Source organism: Mesoplodon mirus, assembly GCF_964341445.2.
Source record: "Mesoplodon mirus genome assembly, chromosome: 16".
NCBI lineage: Eukaryota > Metazoa > Chordata > Mammalia > Artiodactyla > Ziphiidae > Mesoplodon > Mesoplodon mirus.
Window position 1 is genome coordinate 63,022,874 of NC_138992.1, and position 22,224 is coordinate 63,045,097.

At 39.7% G+C, this 22,224-nt stretch overlaps 1 protein-coding gene across 7 annotated transcripts in view; it reads left to right on the plus strand.

The window, feature by feature from the left end:
* Nucleotides 1–22,224, plus strand: part of EYA1 (EYA transcriptional coactivator and phosphatase 1) — a gene marked incomplete at its 5' end in the record, with an annotated part of 319,290 nt that overhangs the window by 294,198 nt on the left and 2,868 nt on the right. For all 7 annotated transcript variants that reach the window (XM_082601445.1, XM_082601449.1, XM_082601450.1 and 4 more), the window contains 5 exons: nucleotides 6,593–6,651; nucleotides 6,762–6,922; nucleotides 7,830–7,944; nucleotides 8,066–8,187; nucleotides 12,203–12,303. In XM_082601445.1, the coding sequence (XP_082457571.1) occupies nucleotides 6,593–6,651; nucleotides 6,762–6,922; nucleotides 7,830–7,944; nucleotides 8,066–8,187; nucleotides 12,203–12,303 (558 nt within the window). The remainder of the gene's footprint in view (nucleotides 1–6,592; nucleotides 6,652–6,761; nucleotides 6,923–7,829; nucleotides 7,945–8,065; nucleotides 8,188–12,202; nucleotides 12,304–22,224) is intronic.

Genomic DNA, 22,224 nt, shown 5'->3' on the forward strand with positions numbered 1-22,224 from the left:
GTGAGCATTTTATAATCCAGCCCCACGAGTGCTGAGATGTCTGAGCTGAGGGCCGGGAGTAGCTGAAGCTTGCTAATTTTATTTATTTTGCCGCTTTGTGAAGCACAGGCCATGGAACATAAAGGGAAGCCAGGCGAGGGTAAACTTTGGTCGTTTGGTTTGTGGTGTTTATCTAGAGGATGCTCCTAGGAGGCTTCCAGGTAGAACAGAGCCTGTAGGCCAGCACCTGTAGGCTCAATCTCATGCCTCCCTGATCGGTGACTGTGGCCAAAATCCTTGTTCCTGGCTTCAAGGCTCCTATGAAGACATGTGTCAAAGTCACACTAACACCTACGCCCTCACTGCCTACCATTGTGCCCTGTCCCCTCCACCCCAGTTCCCACGATGGCTCTCCTTCCGGGACAGTTTCCTTCTGGAGTGCCCTTTGGAGGCGTGGTGGAGATATGATGGGGCGGGGCTTGAACTGGAGAATGGAGGACCCACATCCGAGCTCCAGGCTGGGAGAGGGGCTGTGGTGACAAACTCTGGACCCAGGTGGGTGTGGGGCAGACGAAGGGGAGCATGCGTCCCCTAAACATGAAACAACGGGCGAGGCACCAGGGGCCCAGGTCGTGGCCACCTGTCTACACTGTGTGAAATCCAGGGATCCGGGAAGAAACAGTGAATGGGGGTCAAAGACCTGTGTAGTGTCTCAGCACTTAGGTTACTTAACTTTTCTGAGTCTTCATTTATTTGCATCTATAAGATGGGTTATAACATTAAATACTATTTTGTGTTCTACACAAGTAACAGTAATCCAACTCAACAAGAAATAGGAGTCTGTGTAAGAGAAACCGTGGGCCTGCCTCCGCAGGAACTCCACAGAAGTATAAGAAACGACTCGGAGTCGCTCGCCATCACTCTGAGGGAAGGAGGAATACGCTCTTTGCGGGACACGAAGTGTCAACACGGGACACTTTGGTAACTGAATGTCAACGGGGATGGTGCATCCCTGGTGCTTTAGGACTTCTGAAAAGGGAGGGACTGAGCTCAGGATGGCAACAGTGGGCCAGATGCATTAGCAATATCTAATTCGGTGTTGTGAACTTTTCCTAGTGAAGGATAATCACAGCTGTGCCCAGCACTGGCCTGACTCTTCCTTAGAATCTCTTTGTGAGATGTGGGTATATGTGAAAACTGGTTAACTAAAAATGTTAATTATATATTCCTTTAGGATTGACGTGACACAGAGCCTTTACGCAAAAATACTGATCCTGACATCCCTTTGGAAAGCCGTGAACAACAAATAACTCTTTGCCCACGTCTTGATCCCTTTCCTGTCCCACATTAGTCCTCACATCTATAATTGGGGGGGTAAAAGAAACTATGTTCAAGAACCTTCCCTCTCACCTCTGGGACCTGCTCACTAACTGTACAGAGTCCCTTTGCATCTCTAAGTCTAGGGTATTTCCTAGAGAGAAGGTTGGCTTGCCCCAAAAGTGCCACCTTCCCCTGCTCCACCCCACAGCCACTCAAAAGTAGAGGACCGGCATTGACAGTCTGGGATCAAAAAGCTATGTTTTGTTTCTGTTACCGTAGCTTCAGGGATTGTGAACCACCTCTAGCTGTCCACCATGTATCTGTGTATTTGATTACTTTAATCACAAAAGCAACCAGAATAAACAGTGGGCCAGGCTGTCCCTCTCTGATCTAGCAAACTATAATTTCAGTTTTTCAGAGCTCTGCAGCCCTCTTGGACTAAGCAGAATTCCACCATTCAGCAAGAGGATAGTCCTTTGTTTTTATGTTTTTATTTTTGGGGAAATGTGTACATCTATACATTCTTGTTTTATACTCTTTTCCATTATGTTTGATCACAGGATATTCACTATAGTTCCCTGTGCTATGCGTTAGGACCTTGTTGTCTATCCATTCCAAATGTAAGTTTGTATCCACCAAGCCAAACTCCCAATCCATCCCTCTCCCTCCCCCTCCCCCAACCCCAGGCAACCACAAGTCTGTTCTCCATGTCTACGAGTCTGCCTCTGTTCATTTGTAGATAGGTTCATTTGTGCCATATTTTAGGTTCCACATATGAGTGATATCATATATTTGTCCTTCTCTTTCTGACTTCATTTAGTACGATAATCTCTCGTTGCATTCATGTTGCTGCAAATGGCATTATTTCATTCTTTTTTATGGCTGAGTAGTATTCCATTGTGTGTATGTACCACATCTTCCTTATCCATTAATCTGTTGGTGGACATTTAGGTTGTTTCCATGTTTTGGCTATTGTGAACAGTGCTGCTGTGAACATAGGGGTGCATGTATCTTTTTGAATTATAGTTTTGTCCAGGTATATTCCCAGGAGTGGGAGTGCTGGATCATACAGTAGTTCTATTTTTAGTTTTCTGAGGACCCTCCATACTGTTCTCCATAGTGGCTGTACCAACTTACATTCCCACCAACAGTGCAGGAGGGTTCCCTTTTCTCGGAGAGGATAGTCCTTTGGGTTCCAGGGAGGTTTTGCAGCATTTACAAGTGTAATTAACGTAGCACATGTGTAGCTAGTTAAGTTAACTTCTGGCCCTCCTGCTAAACTGTAGGTGCCTTGAGGGCAGGGACTGATAACTTGATACTGCTTCCCAGGCAGGGCCAGCTCCTCGCTTGTCACCCGCTGGCCCGTGTAACTCTTCCCCTCCTGCCTCAGGGCCTTTGAACTTGCTATTTCCTTGGCCTGCAAAGCTCTTTCCCCAGATACCACCACAGCCTTGCATATTCACCTCGCCTGCTGTATTTTTTCTCCTTAGCACTTCTTACTGTCTGATTGTACATTTTGCATATTTTCTTGTTCGGGTGTCTCTCCCAACTAGAATGTTAGTTCCAAGATGGTAAGGATTTTTGTGTTAAGTGGTGTATCCTTAGCATCTAGAACAATACCCAGAACAGTCACCCCTTAATAAATAATTAGACACATGAATAAATAAATGATCACCTTTTTAATCCAAGGCACCCATTAGCCTGCTTGGATGGGTATTGAGTGCAAAGTCTTCCAGGAGTCCAGGAAATCACTACTCTGTGTCCCCAAGTGAGACCCCAAGCCTGACACCCATATATGCTAGGGGTCCCTTAGGCATCTCAAGTCTCAGGAGGACTGATTAATGCGTGAAATATGCTAAATTGGCTGAGCTGGCAGTGGGAGCCCCCTCTGTGGATGCCACCCCAAGACTTGGATTCGGTAATGACATACTCCTTAAAATCCTATCACATACTTTTTGGAAGTTTATTTCAAAAGTACATTTTCAGCACATTCAGTGTTTTGGGAATAAAAACGTATTTTCTCGTGGAATTCTATATATCTGCATTCTGTGTATTAAGCATTAAATTAGGGCTTGTAGGGATATATTTTGGCACGTGAAAATACAGAAAGCTTCCATTGTCGTCTTCTGTGTCCACCAGTGGGGGACTTAAACTTTGTTGCTGTTGTCGTTTCAGTGGGTGCAGAGCCCCTTCTGCTCCCTCCCCCAGTTACTGAATTGTCTCAGTTTATGACGAATTTGGAAACTAAAAGCAACCGAATTCGGAAAGCAAAAATGAAAACCTCAAATTAGGCTCTCAGGAAGACAAACAAAAAGCTAGATGGCTTCTGAAAAGTGGGAGGAGGGGAGCCTCATCCCCACGGAGGAGACAACTGCAGGATATCAGAATGCAGGGAACTGCAGTTTCTAATTTGAGAGTGAAAACACTTAGCACAAGTTCACACGTAACAGGGCTCTGCTGGGAAATGAAATGATCTCTCAGTATCTTAATACTCTCCATTCTTTAAGGAATTAAAGTTTTTCATAGGTAAGCATCAAAAGTAATATTATAGTTTCTCATTAAAATTTTTTTAAACTACATAGCTTATTTCCCAAGACATTTATACCATTATTTGTAAACTCATACAGAGACTCAGCGGTGATGCATCTTTAATATGTATCTCATCAATTCCAAGTTTGTGCAACATAGTACTTGTCTGTTGTTAAGTAAAATGAGCACCCATTCCAAAAACACATTTTACATAGACATTTTAATGATGTTTTAATTCCTAAAAGCGCTAACGAGGCTCTTTTAAAAAATGCTCTTGATTTTTTTCATCTATTTTGATTCAAATTGTTCTACAAAAATTCTCCAGCTAAAGAGCCAGGATTTCCTTGTTGCCACCACACCAAACTTTGCTTTCATCAAATCACCGTGAAGTGAGTTTGGTTACCTGCAGTGAAAAAAGCTGGAAGCTGTTGACACTTAGCGCCAACCAAGATATTGAACAATACTTCAAATGAGGGCCTCAGCCTGGGAACAAAAAGTCTTAAGGAAAGCTGGCAGGAGAAAACAAATACAGGATGTGGATGGACAATAGCCACGGTAGAGTCACCAACAGTCATTAGAAGATAACGGCTGCTCTGTTAGTAATGGAGATTTTCAAGAGCATTAGCTTAAGAAAAGCCTCTTAACACCCTGTGTTTGCAAAGAATTCCTCCCACCCCTAGAGTTAACCAAGTACTTTAGGTCACCGTTGATTCCTTGAATTAAATTCTCTTTAACATATCTTTTCCTCTTCTAATTTCTCAACTTCCTCCTCCTCTCTGTTCTCTCTCCCAAGAGAGAAAAATACTCCACTGAGGCGCTAAGGCTTTAGGGGTTTTTGTTTGTTTGCAGGGAGTACGCTTTTCTGCATTTGTTTGTGTTGTAACTAACCATACACCCGAAAAGAGTAGTTTACCAACAGCGTAATTTTTGTATTTCTGGCTAGATGAATGGCTAGATAGCAGAAAGTCATGATTTAGTCATTCTTTAAACCCAGAATAAGTATGTTGTTGAAAAAACACAACTATCATTCATCTTTCATCCTCCGAATTATGTGTAATTAATAACTCTGAGAAGTTTCCAAACATGTTTTGCAGGAATGACCTGTTTTTTCAAATGTTAAATTCACAGCCCTGCCTGTGAGGCCTCCTAGACTTTTATTCCTTTTTTTCCTTATCTGGGGTTTCGGACCTCGGGAGAGCAGGGGAGGGTTACAAGGTCAAAGTCCTTTCCTCCTTGGAACTTGCTGCTTGCTGGGAGAGGGTTGCCTGGAAAATAGATGCTTTAGAAAGAAGAGGTTGGGGGGTCAGGATTTTAATTCTGTTAAGCAACAGCTGGTTTGAGTTTCTTTCCACTTCTATCTCCTGCTCCTTTCCTCACAAATCCATGGAGAGCAAAGAATTTGTTCAGAAGGAGCCAGCAACATAAAAATACACCTTCTATTCCTGTGGTGCTTACCTATGGCATCTTGTTATACATTGGAATTGAAGCACTAGAGGGACAGATAGGCTAGATTCTATAAAATTAACTCTATAGGAAAGAAAACCAGAGCTTTAGTCTGAAGAACATTTTAAAATACAGGATGCACGCCTGAAAATTTCTTTAAAAATTTTTTTAACTAAAACTTTTAATGGAAATAAGTGTCAGAACGGCCTCTGGGGTACCTGGAGGCTGACTGCCAAGAGGAGAATCATAACTGAAAACATTAAAGCATGCCAAGTGTGTTACTTGTTTCTGGACTAGGGACCGTGTCTGTCTCCAAATTAGTTTGCCTTCATTTGTTCAACAAACGTTTACTGAGTGTCTGCTCTTCCCACAATGATGCTGGGGGCTGGGGACACAGCAGTAAGATGTGGGCGTGCTTATATGTGAGCAGGTGTATCAACGTGAACTCGTCCAACTGAGCTTTAACCCACAGTTACACCTCCTATTCTAAACACTTTACACATGGATTGGGATTTTACAATCAGGTCTGTTCAACTCATATTATTCTATAATCAACTCATCAATCCGATATTTAAAATGAATATGTAATAATAGTGAAACAGTAAAAAAAAAAAAGTTAAAAAGTTTTAAAAACAGTAAAAAAAACACCTCGTGGTTTGATTATTTTTATTTAGGTTGTGAAGTCTCCCATGCTTTTTTCCTACACACACACTCTCACACGCACACACATGCACGCACACACACACACAGAATAAAACTTGCATCTCTCAAATCAATGGCAAACCAGTAACAGATTTTCTAGTCTGGGCTCCTCCACACGCTGGCCTCAGGCTGTGTTGGTGTGTGGCTCGACAGCAATCAGAGGTCATAATTTCATTGGCAGTTAGCATCAGGTTTAATTTTTCTAGCATGTTAGATTTACCGAAATGTCTGGTTTCAGTTACGCTTCGGCATTGACTGAATCAGCTCGGAGCAGCACGATGTCTTCAGGTACCTGAGGTTTATGAAACACATATGCTAATTGTTTTCAATCAATCACTTTCCTTTCTAAACACAAAAATGTGTTTTCTGAACCTGAATAACAGTAGTCCTTAATGACATTGCTCGTTTCTTATATTGTAAAAGGACCCGAAGTAGGTAAAAATGTCAATTTAACTAGACTGCCACCTACTGATTGCCATGGTTGGAAAACACTCCAATTACAGTGTTTGGGCTTTTTTTTTTTTAAACAGGCTTGTGTGGATTTCCCCCTCTCCAAAAAATGTAGATAAATGTAGATGCTTTTTGAAAATTAACATGTATCATTTTAATTGCTTTTTAGGAATGTGACCAAGTTCATATAGATGATGTCTCTTCAGATGACAATGGACAAGACCTAAGGTGAGCCGATGAATGGGAAGTGATGGGCTCCACGTTATAGCTTAATTGCTCAGCTTATTAAGATGAACTTTCTGTTTGGTTAACTTTGGGCTTTTCTTGCATCTAAATAGCACATATAACTTTGGAACAGATGGCTTTCCTGCTGCGGCAACCAGCGCTAATTTATGCTTGGCCACCGGTGTGCGTGGCGGTGTAGACTGGATGAGAAAGTTGGCCTTCCGTTACAGACGAGTAAAAGAGATCTACAATACCTACAAAAATAATGTTGGAGGCAAGTGGCTATCACCAGTAGGTTACTGTGTTAGTTAAGATAGTCTTGATAAGATGCTCAAAGTACCACACACTTTTACATCACACTTTTTTGGATAGAACAGCTGTTTTTGAGAGCCGTTTCATCTAACCAGTGATTACGCTGCTGTGACCGAGTGACAGAAGTCACCGACTAGAGCCAGCTGCCCTCCATTCCTTAGTAGTGGTGTGACCTGGAGTAAGTTTCTTGACCTCCTGCCTAAAGGACTTAAGACGAATCATAAAGCTCCTTCTACCGGGTAGATGTTTGCATTACTTTGGATCTTTTGATTGTGGTTCCAAATAGCTTTGGTATGAAAAGGAACATATTGACCTAATGAAAACTTTAGGTGGTGCTGGTTTCTGGCATGGCTAAATCCAGATGCTCAGATGATGCAGTCAGTCATCTTTGGCCTGTAATTTCCTTTGGAAAATTACCACCTCCCAAAAGGTGGCAAATGTGCCTACCAGTAGACCCAGGCTTATATGCTACCAGTCCAGCACCACCATGGGGTGGAAAGTGTCTTTCCCAATAGATTGAGCAAAAGATCCAAAACAGCCTTTCACTGGCCAAGCTGAGGACATATGGCTATTCTGGGAGCCAGAGGGTAGGGTCTGCTCTGCTCAATCTTCATGGTTGGAGGAATGGGGGAGAGTAGGCTCCCCAAAAAGAAGAGAGGATGTCTATAGCCAGAAGGATGCTAGGAATGCAAAACCAGTAGATGTTCGCTACAGTGCTAAATATTTGTCAAATGAATGATAACGTGAAAAATTGCTTAGTCTGTTATAAAGCTTGAGGGTAGTATTTGAGTAGTTTTAAATGTTTACTGTTTATAAAGTTGACGAGACACGTTAGTGAGGAGGTAGTTCATGTGCTTTTAAATCCACAGGTCTGCTTGGTCCAGCTAAGAGGGAAGCCTGGTTGCAGCTGAGGGCCGAGATTGAAGCCCTGACAGACTCCTGGTTGACACTGGCCCTGAAAGCTCTCACACTCATTCACTCCCGGTAAGTTCTCCCCAGGTCACTTCATACAAAGTGCCTTTGCCTGAAAATGAGCTGTGCTTGTTCATTTTGGAGATTTATTTTTCAACTGTCTTTTTTTTTTTTTTTCTTTGTATTCTCACAGGACGAACTGTGTTAATATTTTAGTAACAACTACTCAGCTTATCCCAGCATTGGCGAAAGTCCTGCTGTATGGATTAGGAATTGTATTTCCAATAGAAAATATTTACAGTGCAACTAAAATTGGTAAGCTGCTTTTTAATTAATTTATTTATTTAACCATCAACACTTTGCTTTCAGGCTAGTAAGAATGAAAGGCGATAATAAACAGGACTACTTTTTTCAGAATGCTAAATGTCAGAAAACTAGAAGAATGATTTAACCAAATTTTATTGTCAAAATTGGCTTTAGATATCAAGAGAAATATAAAGCACAATCCATGTAGTTGAACTCAGAAAATTTTACTTTACTGGCTAACATTAAAACCTATGTGTTTTAGCTATAGGCAACTTAGCATCACTTCTAGATTATTATCTTATTTTTATTCTCTTAGGCAACATCAATGAAAATATTTTATAAGCTAAAACAAGTAGTTGTATAGAAATATACAAAGTAGAAATGAAATAACTAATAGCTTTAATTAAACAACTCTAATAATACATTATTATTACTGGAACTATTTTTTTCACCTTATTTTATAACATGTATAAATGATTGAGTTCCCATTTTTGTTATGGGGATCAAAAAAATTAAATTCTTGCAAGAAGGAAATGTAGTTGGGAAAGAAGACTAATGGGAAATTTAGTTAAGATATAAACCAAGACAAAACAGAAGTCGGGATAAAAAGAAGACGTGGCTCTTTCCTTAGGGAATTCACTATCTCTAGCAGGGGAAGCAGACATCAATCAAAATAACTATAATATGACAAAGTAGTATGTAAATAAGCATTTATCAAGTATCTACTAGATGCTCAGAATTGTACTAAACATTTTACATATTAAAGTCAGTCTTTGCAGCCTTTCCATTTTTCAGCTGAGAAAACTAAAGCTCAGAGACTTAAGTAAATTGCTCAGGTTAACAGCTAGTAAAGTTAAGGGTCAAAGTAGATCTCTCTGATTCCAAGGTCCAGCAGACTCCATTCCACACCCCAAGGGGTCCTACCACTAAGTGCCCAAATGTGCACTTCAATGGGAGAGCATTCACTCCCACCCAGGAGGCAGCAGGGGGCACGAGTCAGTGAAGACTAAAGGGAAGATATGACATTTGAGCTGGGTAGAGAAGGGTAAAGAAGAGTTTACTAGGCAGATGGCGAATGAGCACAAAGTGACAGAGGAATTAAAATGGGTTCCCTGCTGAGGGACTTGTGAGTCGTCCGGGGTGACTAATACGCAATGCCCATGGCAAGCTGATGCTGGAAAGGTAGACTCAGGTCTTATCATAAGTGGCCTCGTATGTTGCCCTAATGAGATGAATGTTATGTGAGTCCTAGGGAAGGAGGATGAGTATCCTGGTAGGTGGAAAGAAGGTTGGTTCCTGGCTAAAGAAGAAGGTGCAGAACAGAACCCCTATCTATTTGGCTTGTACTTCTGCTTCAAAGAACTTACTACGTTATCACTAAAAAATTGCTTGTTCAGTTATTTGTTCATAGTCTCCTTGGTAACTGAGTCTATCCATCTCACTCATCATGGTGGCTACAGGGCCCAGCACATGGTAGGTACTCAATCAGTGTTGAATGAAATGGGCGAATAAATGGTTGTTTATTCAGAAGAAGGCTGACACAGAGGTTTCTTTTAGGCAACTGGGTCAGCAGTGACACTGTTAGCTGATGGGGAAATCAGGTTTGATGGCAAAGATAATAAGGGTTTGAGCTTACCAATGTGAGTTTGAAAAACCTATGGGATATTCAGATAGCCCTGTCAAGTTGGAAATCGTTGGAGTGTGAGAATGACTGATGCCTCCTGAGAAGGGCCAAGGAGAGAATACTAGGAGTATACCAAATAGAATTCCTAGTAGCCCAGTAGAACTTGAATTTTTATATGTTGTCATATAAAATAGCAATCGGTTTCCACAAACTCGGGTCTTTATTCTGTCTGCATCAGTAAAGAGGAATCATTGTGTTTTGTAAACAAGGATCCAGGGGAAAGGTTTATCAGCACATGAAAGAAAGAACATGTTCCAAATGAGCATATAATACAGAACGGATAGCACTTAACTTCCCAGAAGAAAAGAACAATTAGCGTATTACACGTCATGCACATTGAACTTTAATCCCAAATAATTTGAAAATGCGAGGATAATAGGAAGTTACAATAACAATCAAGCAAGTTTTTTTTTAATGGGCATTTTGTTTGCCATATTGGACTTCTTTAATTGTTTTCAGTCTAGAATAAAAATTTGATTTAAAAACTGTACGGTGGTAGAAACGATCTCAAAACCATAGGTAGAATCACTTTTCCATGATATTTTTAATTTAAAAAAGTAGGTATTGAAACTCCTGTAAGTTGCTGCTAGTTTTGCCATCAAATGAGATCTAATTTGGGGATCAATGCAGAAAACCACCCAGGAACTTTCCTTGTAGGCCAGGGTTCCCGCCCCACACGCACAGCAGGAGCTGAGCGGCGGAAGGGGGAGCAAAGCATTGCTGGGGTTGCTGCCTGAACCACCCCCACCCCCTCCTTGGTCCATGGAAAAATGGTCTTCCATGAAACCGGTCCCTGGTGCCAGAAAGGTTGGGGACTTATTTTTTTTTTTTTTTTTCTTTTTGCTGTATGCGGGCCTCTCACTGCTGTGGCCTCTCCCGCCGCGGAGCACAGGCTCCGGACGCGCAGGCCCAGCGGCCATGGCTCACGGGCCCAGCCGCTCCGCGGCACATGGGATCCCCCCAGACCGGGGCACGAACCCGTATCCCCTGCATCGGCAGGCGGACTCCCAACCACTGCGCCACCAGGGAGGCCCTGGGGACTTATTTTTAAATAACATTGAGTTTACCTTCCTTTTTTCCATGAAAAGGAAACTTTACAGAACCACATAAACATTTCCCTCTAAGCGGGGAAAGAAAGTTTCATGACATCTGACTGTTTGGTTACATATTTTTTGCAGTGAAAACCATCCTTTGTATTTGTTTCTCAAGGTGATTTAATATTTCACAGGTTAGTGGGCAACTGAAGAAGCATTGAAATGACATCCTTTGAAGAAGGCTGGCCTTATTTCGTTCTGTCAGATGCAAGCTAGAGATCTTAGTGCAAAATACAAATATAAAGCAGACATTTGTTTAAGCAAACAAGCAATTTGTTCGTGTGTATATCTGATCCTTATTTGAAAGAGGTACAGGCCCCGTTCAGCCATTCACATTTGAAAACTATAAACTGTCCCATTGTCCATTAAAATGACCTTATTGGCAGCCCAGGACTTGGAACCCCAGTTCCTGCTCCAAGAAGCAACAATGGCTGCATTAACTACAGGGATGTGCTGACAGTGTAGCTGCCACGGGCGCCTAAACTAAGTCTTGACATGGGAAAGATAATAGATAGGTACAGGTATCCTGTTACCTTTATCCCACTTTTCCTCTAGGAAAGCGCTTTACTGAGCATTAGATGCCTGGGCCAGGCAAGCACCAAATTACCTGACATTCATTTCAGAAACAGTTTTCCAAGAATATTTCAGGTCAACGCATTACGCCTGGGTCGGGGGAGGGTGTCTTTCATTCAAAGAGCATCCCAACCTGAAAATGAAGGGATAAACTAAGTCCAGTGTTGGATTTCTCTTGCCGTAATAAAACCAGTCCTTCGGTTTTGTTCATCCCTGTCAACAGTCTTTCGATCAGATACTGTATTCAGAGTTTGATAGATCATGAAACATTTTTTAAGTCAAGTTAAAATGTTGTGCCAGAATGGCATGCTTTCATTTAGTCTCAGCTGGTAGGGGGAAAAGTACTATTTCCAAACAATACTTTTTCCACCAAATGCTCTACTGAGATCTAGATTCTACTTTTTAATAAATGAGTCTTGGGGGAGAAAAAGTACTAAAATTGTTCGTTCCCAAGGGACAGGACACCACATGGGTCGTTCATTTACAGTTTTTGCTGTACTGTGTTGTTCTGCATACTCCCCAAATGGCATATAAAAGCGCTCTTCCTAGTTTGCACAAGTACGATAGACTTGGATCAGAAGCATGGAAAAAGCATTTTATATAAAAATTTAAGCCCTGGAGTGCTGACTTACTCAAACTTTACATTTTTGTACAATTTACTTTTGTTCATTAGGAAAGGAAAGCTGTTTTGAGAGGATAATTCAGAGGTTTGGAAGAAAAGTGGTGTATGTTGTCATAGGAGACGGTGTGGAAGAGGAACAAGGGGCAAAAAAGGTGAGTGTTCCTCCTTGGTGCCTCTTGTGCCCTTTCATTTTTCTTACTCCTCAAAATCTTCAGAACTGGATCATTTAAACACATGCCATTTCTCTGAAACAGATTATGAATGTGTTCTGAACCATAAGCGCTGACCAAGGGCAGAGTAGAAGTAAGTCATTATTGAAGCGATCTTTTTGAAGAGTGGTAGTCACAAGCTCGGGGGTCATGGATGGTTGGTCTTGACAGAATGTAGACTCGGGGAACAGAAAAGGAGGCTTAGTTCTGCAGCCATCATCCGGAACAGAGACAGCACACATGCCTGCTCATGCCCCTTTCTGCACCCATGGCAGACATCGCCAGGTGATTAGACGTCCATTACCTGAGCCTGGATGCAGCCTAAGCACCTTCCAAACATCAGTTCAGAAAGATTCTAGGAGCTAATCAGAGCTGGCTTGCAAAGCTATTTTCTGCCCTAGAGTACGGTGCCTTCTTTTGATCACGAGGTCAATGCTTTGCCTCTTTTGGGATGCTCAAAAAGGAGGAAAGGAGCAGGTCCCTTGACTCTCCGTTTGCCCGTGATATTTCTTTTTATTCTTCTGCATCCCTGCAAGTGTGATTCTGTCATTTCCTGTAGCAAAAGCTTTCTCATGAAAGTCCTTCATTGTATTTTAAAAAGGGGGAAGGAGGAAGGAACCACATTCCTTAGCCTGGCACTCAGGGTCTTCACAATCTAGTAACACCGTAGGCACGTTGGTCTGCTTACCCTCCTCTGGCCACGCCCAGCACCTCCTTCCTGCTGCTGTTGTGCTTGGAATGCTCCTCTGCCCAGTGCCTTACTGTCACTGTCTTACTCATTTTCAAAATCCAGTTTACATACCACCTTTTCTTTGTCCCTTGTTTATAAGAGCTCAGTTACAGTAGCATCACTTATACTTTAATTGCAGAAGCTCTGGTACATAACTTGATTCTTGAGCCAGATACCCTGGGTGTGAATGACAGCTCTACCATTGACCAGTTCTGTGACTTCGAAAAAGTTACTTTACCCTTCTCTTTCCGTATCTAAACATGGAGATTATAGCAGCACCTAGCTCATTGGCTATTTTAAGGATTAGATTTAGTTCAGGTATAAAACAGAGCCTGATACGTATGAAGTATGCAACAAATGGCAGCTATTATTATTAATTATTTGCGCATGTGCCTGCTTCAGCAGTAAAGTGTGAGCTCCTGAGATGTAGGGATCTTATTTTGCTTGATTGCTGTTTGAGACTCTGTCTTTTTTTTTTTTTTTACAGTTCCCTAAATCTTGGCACAGTCATGCACTAATACTTCTTAAATTCAAGAGCATTAACTATTTTATGAGATTAACCAATAGAATAATTGTTTTCTTCTCTTCCCCATACACTCACTCATAGAAGTCACTTTTCCATAAAGGAGGCCAGCTCTTCTGGAATATTCCAGTATACTCCAGAAATGGCACCAGTCCATAGATGCAGCATGAAGCATGGCATGTGGCCAGCCTCCTTAGAGAGTCCAAGAATACTTAATTCACCTTCAGTGCCTCTGAATTCCAGTAAAAGCATAGAAGCTGACCCTAATTCTGTAAATAATAGATTTCACTTACACCCATAGATACACAATGTGCCCATGATTACAGTCTCCCCACGTGTGTTCAGTGCTGGTAGAAACCCACATACACTTTTTTAAAGCTTGATTCTAAGCAGTATTTGCCATCTAAGCACTAATTCTGTGTTCCAGCTTCACCAGTGGCCAACCACCATTGTCATTAGGTACATCTGTTAGCCCTTTGGGCTGTCTTCATAAAAAGAAATCTTTCCCAGACTAAATAGAGTACCCAAAACTCAGCCCTGGAGAGTTAAAGAGAATATTTGGTGTGAATCCAGACTCAAATCTTTTTCCTGAGAAAGCCTCTGGAATCCCCTGCCATTTCCAGACAGGACCTCCTAGTGGCTATGGGAACATGGAATAGATTTGCACCTCTGAGCATCACAGAATTGAAGAGCAGCATTTCATGCCAGGATGGCCCAGGGCCAAGGTGTGACTCTGCCTTCCAAGCTGGTCCTTCTCCACCTAGTACTCACCAAAAAATTTTAATTTCAAGAGAAGGTTGCCAAAATGTGGCTTTCTAGCTTGTGGTAGACAGAAGAATGTTTATGAAAGTGATGACCTAAAATTCAAAGAACACAAGAAGTATGTTTCTTAGATATTTGTGTGGGTGAACACAAGATGGGAAAAGTAAAGGAATTTGTGATTTGATGTTAGAATTGAAAGTAGTAACAGTACTGAGAGTATTTGCTCTCTTTGAAGAACAGTTAAAATTGTTTCCACTGTTTATCTTTGGACATGTTATTCTTTCTATTCAGGACAAACACACACACCTATACCAAAAAGAATTAGGCAGCTGCCTACGAAGAACATCCTCTTTAAATTTTTTGACTGTAAATGAATGCTAGTAGCTTCAACTTTCTGGTCTGATTTCTTGGGATAAGTGTATGTAACCAGTCCAGTACTCTGTTACAAAGGAACTCTTGGCACCTTGAGAGTTACCAGCGTGGGAACTCTAATGAAACTGTAACCAGGAGTTGTAAGCACTTTATGTGTGTTTGTAAAGTGTACAGACTTTTCAGAAACAGTCAGATTCCTAATAATTGTGCATGTGATTCAGATGTCATAAATCTGTCATCCTGAGTGACACATTGACCATTCCTTTCTTATAGTCTGTCTAGCCTTTCTAGGTTAACTAGTATTTAAACAGCAGTACTTAGTGCATGAGTTAAGAGACAAGGATCTAACAGTTCCCAGTAAATAAGGAGTATATTTACTGTGTGGGGTTCTGCATAGAAATAGAGAATATTTAATATTTAACTTAAGGGAAATATTGAATTTAGGGGAAGACTACAATTTATCAATATCCCATTTTAAAAACTCTATATGAAAATTCAAGCTAAAGAAATAAAGAGATGGTTATCCTTACTATCAGTTATAAAGCCCTTATTATGTCCCAGAACCTCTTTTAGGCACTTCCTATCCATTATCTCATTAAATCCTCACAACAATTCTATGAGGCAGGAGCCCTTAGACCTCTTTTATAGATGAGGAAACTGAGGCACAGGAAGGTGAGTACTTTGGCCAAGCTCACACAGCTAGAAAGTCACCAAACTAGGATTTGAAGCCAATTATATCTGTGAGATTCAGCACAAAGTTCCTTCAAATTACAGACTTTACTTACATATCTTAAATATGATTTGATTTACAAAAAAAGAATTTTAATGCTTTTTTTAAATTGTTAGAATATAGTGTGCAATGTTTGTTTCTTTCCTTTTGGGAGGTAGATAGAACTATGTTAAGTGTTCTCTTTCTCCCAATTTTACACTCATGATTAAAATTTTAAAAATAAATCATTAATTCTAGTTTATAATTTGGTTCACAAGCATTTCAGATTACTAAATAAAACTAACCGTGAACCAGTGAAGTTCTGCAAGTTTGGGCACTAAAATGTTTTGCAAAATCAAAACATTTTGCATTTCTTCTAAATCAATTTTAACCATTTAGCTGCCTCTCTTCATTTCCTATGTCCTTTAAAAAATCTAGTACAACACTCCTCTCTCTTCCCTGTAGAGATGTCTTTCATCTCCCTAAATAATGTTCTTTTGCTAGAGGTAGTTATTTTTTTAAGCCCGGAAATGAAAACTAGTAAGTATTCTGCCAGTTACCTGTTTTGTTATGGTCAGTTGAAGTCTGCTCTATCACCTTTGTTCTCTTTAGCAATACAGTCCCAGGAGTTTCATCCGTAATTTTATCTAATTCTATAATCCATATCATTAAAAAAAAAAAAAACGTCAAAGAGAAAAGGTTAGAAATACTTTTGTTTTTTTTAAAAATGTTATTCTAAAAAGATCTCTTTTTTCAAAATTTTTATGGGAGTATAGTTGATTTACAATGTTGTATTAGTTTCAGGTGTGAAAGTGAATCTGTTATACATATACATATATCAACTCTTTTTTAGATTCTTTTCCCATATAGGCCATTACATAATATCGAGTGACGTTCCCTGTGCTATATACAGTAGGTCCTTACTTAGTTATTATCTATCTTATATATAGTAGTGTGTTTATGTCAATCCCAATCTTCCAATTTATCCCTCCCCCCCAATTTACCCCCTGATAACCATAAGTTTGTTTTCTATATCTGTAACTCTATTTCTGTTTTGTAGATAAGTTCATTTGTACCCTTTTTCTAGAATCGACATATAAGCGATATATGATAATTGTCTTTCTCTGTCTGACTTACTTCACTCAGTGTGACAATCTCTAGGTCCATCCATTGTTGCTGCAAATGGCATTATTTTGTTCTTTTTTATGGCTGATATTCCATTGTATGTATGTACATTTTTTTCTGTTCCTCCATTAATGGACTTTTAGGTTGCTTCCATGTCCTGGCTATTGTAAATAGTGCTGCTGTGAACGTTGGGGTGCATGTATATTTTCAAATTATAGTTTTCTCTGGATATATTCCCAGAAGTGGGATTGCTGGGTCATATGGTAGTTCTATTTTTAGTTTTTTAAGGAACCTCCGTATTGTTCTCCATAGTGGCTGCACCAGTATACATTCCCACCAACAGTGCAAGAGGGTTCCCTTTTGTCCACACCCTTTCCAGCATTTATTGTTTATAGATTTGTTTGATGGTGGCCATTCCCACAGGTGTGAGGTGATACCTCATTGTAGTTTTGATTTGCATTTCTCTACTAATTAGTGATGTTGAGCATCTTTTCATGTTTGTTGGCCATTTGTGTGTCATCTTTGGAGAAATGTCTATTTAGGTCTTCTGCCCATTTTTGGATTGGGTTGTTTGCTTTTGATATTGAGCTGCATGAGCTGCTTGTAAATTTTGGGGATTAATCCTTTGTCAGTTGCTTCATCTGCAAATATTTTCTCCCATTCTGAGGGTTGTGTTTTTGTCTTGTTTATGGTTTCCTTTGCTGTGCAAAGGCTTCTAAGTTTAATTAGGTCCCATTTGTTTATTTTTGTTTTTATTTCCATTTCTCTAGGAGGTGGGTTGGAAAAGATCTTCCTGCGATTTATGTCCAGGAATGTTCTGCCTACGTTTTCCTCTAAGAGTTTTACAGTGTCCAGTCTTACATTTAGGTCTTTAATTCATTCTGAGTTTATTTTTGTGTATGGTGTTAGGGAGTGTTCTAACTTCATTCTTTTACATGTAGCTGTCCAGTTTTCCCAGCACCACTTATTGAAGAGACTGTCTGCTCCATTGTATATTCTTGCCTCCTTTGTCATAGATTAGGGGACCATAGGTGTGTGGGTTTATCTCTGGGATTTCTATCTTGTTCCATTGATCTATGTTTCTGTTTTTGTGCCAGTACCAAACTGTCTTCATTATAACAGCTTTGTAGTATAGTCTGAAGTCAGGGAGCCTGATTCCTCCAGCTCCATTTTTCTTTCTAAAGATTGCTTTGGCTATTCAGGGTCTTTTGTGTTTCCATACAAACTGTGAAATTTTTTGTTCTAGTTCTGTGAAAAATACCATTGGTAATTTGATAGGGATTGCATTGAATCTGTAGATTGCTTTGGGCAGTATAGTCATTTTCACAATGTTGATTTTTCCAATCCAAGAACATGGTATATCTCTCCATCTGTTTGTGTCATCTTTGATTGCTTTCATCAGTATCTTACAGTTTTCTGAGTACAGGTCTTTTGCCTCCCTATGTAGGTTTATTCCTATGTATTTTATTCTTTTTGATGTGATGGTAAATGGGATTGTTGCCTTGATTTCTCTTTCTGACCTTTCATTGTTAGTGTATAGGAATGCAAGAGATTTCTGTGTATTAATTTTGTATCCTACAACTTTATACCAAATTCATTGATGAGCTCTAGTAGTTTTCTGGCAGCATCTTTAGGGTTTTCTATGTATAGTATCATGTCATCTGCAAACAGTGACAGTTTTACTTCTTCTTTTCCAATTTGGATTCCTTTTATTTCTTTTTCTTCTGTGATTGCTGTGGCTAGGACTTCCAAGACTGTGTTGAATAATAGTGGTGAGACTAGACATCCTTGTCTTGTTCCTGATCTTAGAGGAAATGCTTTCCCTTTTTCACCCTAGAAGAAATGGACAAATTCTAAAAAAGATCTCTTGTAAGAGTTTTCTCTGAGCACCTCTTTATTCCTAGAAAGACCATTCAGAGAAGCCATCTCACTACTGGTGGCTATCTTTCTTTGATGTATGTCTTTGTTGTCAAAGTCTGCCATGCTGAATACAACATTCCTCAAGTGAAAATAATTAGGCCTATGTATGATTTTTTTAAAAATCAAAATGTAAATAATAGTCTTCGGCACACTGAAAGCAGTTTTGGTTTCTAGAGTAAAAACAGCCTCGTTTTATAACTCTGACTTTATTTACTTTTCAGAGAATTACTTAAAATTAATCTCTTGTGAATAACATGGAGGGAAAGGGGGATGGCAAGCACCATTATTCTGCATAATGACAAACTCTTCATCAAAAAATGTCCATTTTCACTGTGCATTCCAAAATTTGCTGAAAACCAAGATGAAGCTGAGAATCTGCTTAATAATGCTTGATTGTGAGTTTATTTAGGAGAAAAATTAGGAGAAAAATAAGAGCTTCTTTTGTTTAAAAAAAAAGACAACATTTTTAAGGCAAGTTTTTGCTTTTAGTTTTATTTAAGTGAGACATAGGGATTACTGAGTACAGAATTTTATTATTCTAAAGCCATTACATTCGTTTAACTTAATGAGCACATACTGTATGCCAGGTCTTAAATTGGATTTCATCTTTATTCTTAAAGAGCTCACTCCTGTCCAGAGGGGATACAGATATACAAATAGTCAAAGAGCAAAGAAAGCTGTGTGGTAAGCTTCATGAGTTCTCAGAATATCTCTTTATTTACAATTTGAGAAGTATTTGTACCTCCATATGCAAATTTTCTAGAGATAATATATGCATAGGAAAGCACAGATCTGTTCTTTATTTTTTATACAAATGGTAACTATACACTTTTTTTTCCGTGCCTGCTTTTTTCACTTCATATATATCCTGGTAGTTATTCCATATCAATACATGGAGCTCTACATCTCTAATTCTTATAAATGGCTGCATCACAATTCCATTACCTTGATATGTTGTAGTTTAACGAGTCCCCTGGGGCTTAACATTTCATTGGTTTCCAGTGTTTATTATTACAAACAGTTCTGCAGTGAGTGGTCTTTACGTGGTTCATGCGTGGGCAAGTATATCTGTGGGATAAATTCCTAGAAGTGCAATACCTGGGGCAAAGGTTATGTGCGTTTCTGGTTTTGAAACATTTTCTTAATACATTTTTAATAATTCAGCAATATTCAAATTACATGTGTCCACACACCCAGCTTTTTATATTACTGATCTTATGTATACCCAGAAGGGATAAATACCAGACAAGGAGGAAAGTTGGCAGAAGGGGATTTGGAAAGCTGCACATGTGGGCAAGAGGAACAAAGGCTGTGTCATTATTTTACCATTAGGGAATATTTTGGTTCTAATGATCCCAAAACATGGGCTATTTCCCAAGATTTAGGTCTTGGTGCCCACTTCTCTCAGTATATGCTAATCTTGATAAACTAACTATATACACATCAGTTTAGGCTATCACTGTTGTTAAGATTTGTGGTTTAGCTGTGTTTTAGTCCCATGGCTCTAGTTACCTGATGGACTTTCTCCATGTAGGTATCCCATTTCATCCACCTGCAATTCAGCAGATGAATTCTACTGTCCCAAACCAGTTCGCCCACTCAGATTTGCTTTGGTGTTCTCTACCTCCAACCCATCACCCATTAGCAAGTACTCTCTCTTTACAGTGTGTCTCCCGTCCATTGCACCCACTCCATTTCCACTGTTCCTTTGCCTAGTTTCTCTGCTACCAGCCAGCCACACCTCCAATCCATCCTTCCTTTAGTGCCTCATTAAATTGCTTAACATACTTCTACCTGGAAAAAAATATCTCCTTTCTTATTAGTGTTTGTTATGAACACCCCATTCCAGCCCCATCTCCTCCACACTAAATACTCTGTGCATCCCACCTTTGTCACATACCATCTCCTGACTGGGAGTCCCATCCCTCTCCATCTACCTAACCAAATTTGCCCATTTCTCAAATTCAATACAGGCCCAATTTACCCTCTCCAGCTTACAGCTGAGTTCTCTATGAATTTATCATTTTGATTCTTTGTTTTCTTGAGATATAATTGGCATTCAGCACTGTATAAGTTTAAGGTGTACAGCCTAATGACTTGACTTACATATATTGTGAAACATATACTGTGAAATAATTACCACAATAAGTTTCATTGACATCTATCATCTCCTATAGATACAAAAAACATGTTTTTCTTGTGATGAGAACTCTTAGGATCTACTACTCCTAGCTTTCACATATATCATAGAGCAGTGTTAACTATAGTCAGCATGTTGTATGTTACAGCCCCAGTACTTTTTTATCTTATAACTGGAAATGTGTATCTTTTGGCCACCTTCATCCAATTTCCCCTCCCCAACCCTTAGCCTCTGGTAACTACAAATCTAATCTCCTTTTCCATGGCTTCCGGTTTTTTGGTTTTTTTTAGATTCCACACATAAGTGAGATCATACAATATTTGTCTTTGTGTGACTTATTTCACTTAGCATAATGCCCTCAGTGTCTGTCCATGTTGTCCCAAATGGCAGGATTTCCTTCTTTTTTATGGCCGAATAATATTCAATCATGTATATATCACAACGCCTTTATCCATTCACCTGTCAGTGGACACTTTGGTTGCTTCCATGTCTTGGCTATTATAAATAGTGCTTCTATGAACATGAGGGTGCAGATATGCCTTTGACATAGTGTTTTCATTTCCTTTGGGCATGTATATACCCAGAAGTGGAACTGTCTAATCATGGGGTAGTTCTGTTTTCAATTTTTTGAGGAACCGCCATACTCTCTTCCATAGTGGTTGTACCAATTTACATTCTGACCAACAGTGCGTAAGGGTTCCCTTTTCTCTACATCCTCATCAGCATTTGTTACCTCTTACCTTTTTGATGAAGGCCATTCTAACAGGCGTGAGCTGGTATCTCATTGTGGTTTTGATTTGCATTTCCCTGAGGAGTGATGGTGAGCACCTCTTCATATACCTGTTGGCCATCTGTATATCTTCTTTACAAAAATGTCTATTCAGGTCCTCTGCCCATTTTTTAAATTGGATTATTTGTTTTGCTATTGAGTTGTATGATATTAACCCCTCATCAGATATATGGCTTACAAACATTTTTTTCTCACTCCATAGGTTTTTTCATTTTGTCAAACGTTTCTTTTGCTGTGCAAAAGCTTTTTAGTTTGATATAGTCCACATGTTTATTTTTTATTTTGTTGCTTTTGCTTTAGGTGTCATATCCAAAAAGTAATTGCCAAGGCTGATGTCAAGGAGCCAAACATTTTTTTCAGTGTTTTCTTATAGGAGTTTTATGGTTTCTGGCCTTACATTTAAGTCTTTAGTCCTTTTCAAGTTAATTCTTGCATTCTTATACATGTGAATAGCCAGTATTCCCAGCAACATTTATTGAAGAGACTGTCTTTTCTCCAGTGAGTATTCTTGGCTCCCTTGTAAAATATTAGTTTAGCATATATACATGGGTTTATTTCTGGGCTCGTTGATTCTGTTCCATTTTCCATGTGTCTGTTTTCATGCCCATACCAATACTGTTTTGATTACCATACCTTTATAATATAGCTTGAAATCAGGAAGTGTGATGCCTCCCCCTTTGTTCTTTCTCAGGATTGCTTTGGCAATTTGGGGTCTTTTAGTTCCGTATACATTTTAGGATTGTTTTTTCTACTTCTGTAAAAAAACACCATTGGAATTTCGATAGAGATCACA